The 6,663-nt window shown below is 35.8% G+C and overlaps 1 protein-coding gene across 1 annotated transcript; it reads left to right on the top strand.

The window, feature by feature from the left end:
* Positions 1-39: 39 nt before the first annotated feature.
* Positions 40-6,604, top strand: Polr3E (RNA polymerase III subunit E). Its single transcript, XM_053751178.2, has 8 exons — positions 40-213; positions 323-541; positions 810-969; positions 1,680-1,795; positions 2,607-2,747; positions 3,214-3,391; positions 3,858-4,054; positions 4,837-6,604. The coding sequence occupies exons 1-8, from the start codon at positions 184-186 to the stop codon at positions 5,272-5,274; spliced, it is 1,479 nt and encodes a 492-aa protein (XP_053607153.1). The 5' UTR covers positions 40-183; the 3' UTR covers positions 5,275-6,604.
* The last annotated feature ends 59 nt before the right edge of the window (positions 6,605-6,663 follow it).

A 6,663-nucleotide genomic window follows, 5' to 3' on the forward strand; every position in this document is an offset into this window, starting at 1 on the left:
GCCCTACTACCTATCTTATGTCTTGCAAAAAAAGTTATTTGTCATTTTTATATGGTTTGGTGTGGTAGGTAGGTACCTACCTAATTGGTCTGGCTTTGGTAGTTTTTTGGAATGTGTGATTTTCCTTTTCATTCATTAAATTAAAATGTTATAGCTTTTAACCGAAAATTACACGCATTGACAATGGAGGAAGATGATCCAGTGGTTCAAGAGGTAATAATTGAACTATAACACTAAATGCAACGTGGTAATGATGTAAGGTTATGTTTTTGTATTTAAAATCTAAATTTAAAGGTCGTTTAATGTAAGTTATATGTTACAGATACCAGTATATTTATCCCAAGCATTGGCAGAAAATTTATACATATACCAATATCCGGTAAGACCAGCTAACAGGGACTGGAAGGACGTCAAAGTAGTAAATGCTTCAATCAAGCCTAAAAACAAGTTGGTGAGACTAGAGGTCGGCTTAGATACCTCAAGCGATAAGTACTGCGATTCAAAAGGCGAACAGATAGCAATTAACACTGATGGATATCAGGTATTTTTAGTTATATTTTACATTATATTTATTATAATGTGTCTGTGTATCTGTATGTCTGTCCATTTCATCCTAGCCACCAAACAGCTGAACCTATTTTGATAGAGAGTGTTCTTAGCTATGTTTGGAAAATGTATACTTAGCAATATGAAAAATGCGCTCTCAACTGTTTAGAAACCATCAGCTCTTCTACTAGTAGATGCAATGATGCCAGTATCTTTGCAGGTTTCTTAAAATTCTAATTTAGTTTTTATTTAATTTGTTATAGGAGTCATCATGGCATATTAAGGAAAAGGACAAGTCTCAGTATTTCAGAAATGGGATTATGGATAAAATTGTGTATGAGAGTAGCACACCCTGCAGAGATACACAGCACTATGCTGTGGCCATTTTGCAGGATAAGGAATTGCATTGTACCCCCATACAAGGTATGTATTATACATATTACTAGATGTTGCCTGGGGTTTCACTCTCATTGGAATTTTGATAAAATATAGCCTATAGCAATGTACCTTTCTAATGGTGAAAGAATTTTTGAAATCGGTTTGGCAGTTTCAGAGATTACCAGCTTCAAACATACAAACTCACAAACGCTTACCTCTTTATATTACTAGTATAGATTTTATAATTAATCATTGTATAAGTTAGTTTAATTGGGAGATAACCTAATCTTGGTTATAAAATCACACAATGTAGATACATTGTGTGATTGTATAACCAATACGTGAGCAGATGCTCACGGCCAAAAATGCAGATCAAATGATTTTATGTTAGAAAAGAAATTAACAATTTCTTTTGAATATGAAGTTAAATGTGAACATTTTTAAGCATCTTTTATACCTCAACTAGTTAAGTGTGTTCTTAGCTCCATAATCAGTTGTGACGCCACAGATTCAATAGTATTCCGGGACCATATCCCCCTTCTCTCATGCACTTGCATCTATAAATAATTTCTGTCTATATTAAAATTTCTTTCAGTGTTACTTAGCATTGGCTAAGTAACACTGAAAGAAATTTGATATTGATAAAATTCAACAAATACAAGTGTGAATAATAATTTATTTGACCTTGTTTCGCAATTTTCGTTACATCTGTGTATATGGGACAAAATTAAATATGGTTGAACATATTATTTTAGGTATAATACAAATGAGGCCGTCATATTCGTATTATGATAGACAAGACAAGCGAAAACAAGATAAGAACAAAGCTGAGGATTCTGATGAAGAAGAAAAAGAACCAGAGGCTCAACAGGTATTTTTTTAAAGATCATTTAAGCTGTACTCTTGTCAGCATTACTATTCCAATGTAAATTTAATAATGAATAATTCTTAAAAAAATATCCATAATATCACTTTCGCATTTATAATATCAGTTAGAGAAGTTTTTATATTTCCTCTAAATTTTTGACAAGGCTTCAGTGCACTTTGTGTGACTATGTCAGCCTCATGAGGGATCTCTAATATAAACTTATCTAGCTTTCATAATGCATGTCCACAAGATATAAATGCATTTAGGCACCTGTGATAATGGACTGTAAATTTAATAATGATTAATTCCTAAAAAAATATCCATAATATCCATACTTTCGCATTTATGATATCAGCTAGGATAAAGGATCCCCTTGATCGACCAGAATGGTGAAATTGACGAATTTTCAGTTCAAATTCAAATTCAAAATTCTTTATTCAATTTAGGATGATATACATCACTTATCGACGTTAAAAAATTACTTAGTCTACTGCCGACTTCCAAAGCGTAGGTAGCGAAGAAGCGGCGCAACAAACTTCACCGCAGCCTTTTTTCCAAGGACGTCAATTAACAAATATAGGTCTTACTTCAAATGGTCTGATCCACTGTAATATAATATAATAATGATATAAATTCGTCCTCCTAATTTTTAATATATATATATATATATATATATGTATATGTATCCTAATTTTTAATATATATATATGTATATATTAAAAATTAGAAGGACGAATTTACATCATTTTTATATTATATTACAGTGGATCAGACCATTTGAAGTAATGTTGCAATAACATGGCTATTTGTACAGGTAACAGTGAAATTTGCTCGGCAAGAGACGGAGGTAGCCAAGAAGGCCCGGGAGAAGTCATATGAAGCCCTAAGTCAAAAGGTAGCTGGAGAACCCTGGTACGATACTATTTGGAGACACTCTGATACAGACCAAGCTGAAGTGAGTGTCCATTTAATGTTCAAATAATTTAAATCATCAGTGAAATAAACATTATAGTATCCAATGTCATTCCGAAGATGTAACAGAATCAAAGTGTCAATACGAATTTTCATAAAAATTGACCCAGCCCTTTGACTGTGACGAAGCATTAAAAGTCTCTGGGTTAAATTTCATCAAAATCGTCCAGTAGTTTTTTGAGTATATTCATTACCAACAAAAATACAGTGAACATATATTAATAGTCTTAGAGGTAATATACTTATTTCATCTGGGTTCGCATAGTTAGTTATAACATATAATAAACGGCACAGGTGCAATATACATGTTATATACATACTAAACCTCCCTCTTGAATCACTATCATCGACATCAAAATTGGGTAGTTTTAAAGATATAAACATACATAGGTACAGATAGCGGGAAGCGACTTTGTTTTATACAATGTAGTGATGAATGAACTTGTCAGTTGGAGCGGCTGAAGCTGTTCAGTGCAGTGACGACCGCGGGCTCGTCGCTGTCGCTGCCCGCGCGGGAGTACGTGCGCGCGCTGGCGCCGGCGCCGCCGGCTGCGGAGGCCGACGTCGCCGCCGCCGCCGCCGCGCTGCCCCCCGTGCAAGACCAGATACGCGAACTGCTCATCAGCGGTGAGTCAATGAATCTCTACTTTGACATTTTATTTTAAGTATCTGATAGCCTATATGTAACATATCAAAAAGCAATCTCTTTCTAATCTTTAAGTAGATTTATTTAGCAGTTAGTTCAATTGAGAGATCATGTCGAGGTCATAACTACGGGACTCTATAAATAACAGTATTAAATGGAAACGGTGTGAACTCTAGCTATCTCGCTTGGACGCTGCCGACGACGCTCGCGCAGCCAACACATACAGATTCATACAGTAGATTACAAACGTTATTTTTTCATCAAAAATACTATCGATAATAAGATCTTTTTTGTAAAAAACTTTATTATATTTTTGAAAATAATAAGATCAGATGAAAAGAGATTTTTTATTGAAAACAGATTTTTTGTTGAAATCTTTATTATTTTTTCAAAAATAACAATATAATTAGATGAATATAAACTGGAATCATATATCATGTCCTCCAGCGAGAATGCTAACATTCTCGGACCTCCGTTCGCTGGTGCGCACGGCGGAGGGCGCGCTGAGCGAGGCCGCGCTGGTGCCGGCGCTGAGCGGCGCCGCGTGCTGCGTGCGCGGCGTGTGGGCGCCGCGCTCGCGGGACGTGTTCGCGCGACCTGCGCGCGTGCCGCAGCGGCTCATGTGCGCGGCCAGGGACCACGTGGTGACTATATAATGATTGATACATCACAGAACAAGTTTATTTGTTAGACAAATTTTTTAAAATAACCCTTCTTTCAATATTCATTTCGCTACAACTTTTGAACGGCTAAACCGATTTTTATTAAACATGGCTAAGTACACTCGGGATAAAATTATCTATGACACAAAAAAAACTAAACGAAAATCGGTTCATCAGTTTGGGAGCTACAATACAGACACCTTAAATTTATAACACCCCTCTTTTTGCGTCTGGGGTTAAAATAACCGGTCGCGTGCGAGATGTTGTAATCGAAGTGGATTACGTGCAATTTATAGAATTCTAATACTAATTTTTTTTTCAAACTTGCGCTATCTTTATCGATTTTGCTCGAATCATGCAGAAAGATAACAGCGTGCAAATTTAAAACAACTAGCGCTATCTATCCAGTTTTTCTCAAATTCGTTAATAAGTAATGGGATTTTCTAATTTAGCCACCGAATTTCACCCTTTTTTGAAAAAAAAATAATATTCACTCTGCACGTATGTGTTTAAGTCATAGTCTTACAAATCGCCATCTAACCAAATTTCACCTTGGTTCATTAGATTCGAAGCAAATTGACTGTGACAGACGGACGGACAGACCGACGCACGAGTAATTAGATTCTGTTTTTTGATTTTTTGTACGGAACCCTAAAAAACAAAAAAGGTCCAGTAATTTTTGAATGTATGTTCATTACGATTTAAGATATAAAAAAAACAATATTACGTACTTTTACCAATCATAACAACATATTTATTTTCAGCTATACCTGTTCACTCAACATCCGTACGTGGACCGGCGGAAGGTCGCCGCAGCTGTGCGTCTCCCGCCTCAAGAAGTGACAGAAATTCTAACCTCTGTTGCCAAGTACAACCCTCCTTCCGGTTGGGAACTCCTCCTACCACCAGACCTGGCCTTCGAAGCGAAGTACCCTGACGTCATGCAACGGCAAAACCTCTATTGGGAAGCCAGACAACGACTCTTCAACGAAATGCTTATCGGAGAAAATATTCCCAAACGGCAACGCAAGAAGTCCCAACGAGAATCCATCAGCTCAGACACTATGATGAGCCCCAAACCGAGGTGTAACAGTGTTAGTGAAGATGACAGTGGTGTGAAAAGACATAAGAATAAATCTGCAACGGGCAGTGGCAAACGGACTCGCAATATAAGTTCTAGCAGTGCGCAGGACGGCTCTTAACTGTGTTGAGATAGTTAGGTTATCAAATTTTAGACTTAGTCGCAACGCTCCCTTGGGCCAGATTGAATGTTTACGACATAAACTCGAGAACCATAGGTTTGTCAATGTAGAATATATATTAATTAAGTGTGGCGCGTGCGCAATACGCTAGCAAGTCTGCGTTACTATAACCTGGTGACCAAAGGAATCTTACAAAAGTCATTAAGAATTTTTTCAACAGTAGTGACGCCCACATCCACGTAGGATTGACAGGTCAAGGGTAAGTCCTCCACAATTCTCTCGTCCATGGTGATCTGGTTTGTAACTTAATTGGTCTGCACATCACCGGTACATAAATTGGTCACATAAATTTGTTCCTCTATCAGGCATGCAAGTGGGCTTCAGACACACGGTAATGGTGTGTACGGTTTAACCGCACATAGATACATCAAATCACTTTCGTGAAATAATGCTTGCTTATCGGCCGATTTGTTGTATCTATGTGCGGTTAGGTTACATGGTGTGAGCATGAATGGGATCACAATTACCATCAAATAATTGGATATCTACTATAGAAACGAGTTTTTTGCTCTCCAGTCTTCTGTATAGAAGACTAAAGGGCACAAATCTTTTTGTATTTGTTGTTCGACATAATATTTACAGTTTGACGTTGGAAAGTAGATTTTCTCGTCACTGAACCTATGAAGTTACATATTTAATCATATATAGTGAAAGGTTGGATGCTTTACAAATTCAATATACACATAGTTTTTGGACATTGTCATTATTTTAATTAAAACATAATGTTTATATTTAATTTATTGTCTGCGTAAAAATTAACTTATCACATGTTCTTATGTTTCAGTGTCTGTTTTCTATGTAATTGTATTATGTTTCGAAATTTAACAATTTTATTATTGTTTTTTATTCTAAAGCGAACTAACCTGTTGTATGAAGTCGTCGACTGAATTTTACAATTTTATATATAAGTAGTACTCGTAGCTCCTACGTGATTTGTATAATATGCATGTTGTGTAAATAAACCAATGTTGTAGGAATATTGTGACTCATCTAATCATAAAAAGCCTCTTTGAGGTTAAGTTTATTTCTGAATATAACAAGGTAAATCAAATGCCTTTTATACCCTTCAAAACGATATTAATATTTATCTGTATTATTTAGAATATATATTGAAAATTTACCTATCATGATGTTAATGCATTTACGCTTCGTAATATTCCTATGATATGTCTTTAGCAAAAAATGTGTATGACACTATGTGATTTAAGTTATAAGTTGTTAATTTTGTAAAGGAAATAAACCTTCCAATATTAATACAATTTTGATTCCACGCCTTGCTTTTCCTTAAACTTTAAACTTGGCCCCAAAATATTACTTTACATTATCGAA

This window comes from Plodia interpunctella, chromosome 11, assembly GCF_027563975.2.
Source record: "Plodia interpunctella isolate USDA-ARS_2022_Savannah chromosome 11, ilPloInte3.2, whole genome shotgun sequence".
NCBI classification, from domain to species: domain Eukaryota; kingdom Metazoa; phylum Arthropoda; class Insecta; order Lepidoptera; family Pyralidae; genus Plodia; species Plodia interpunctella.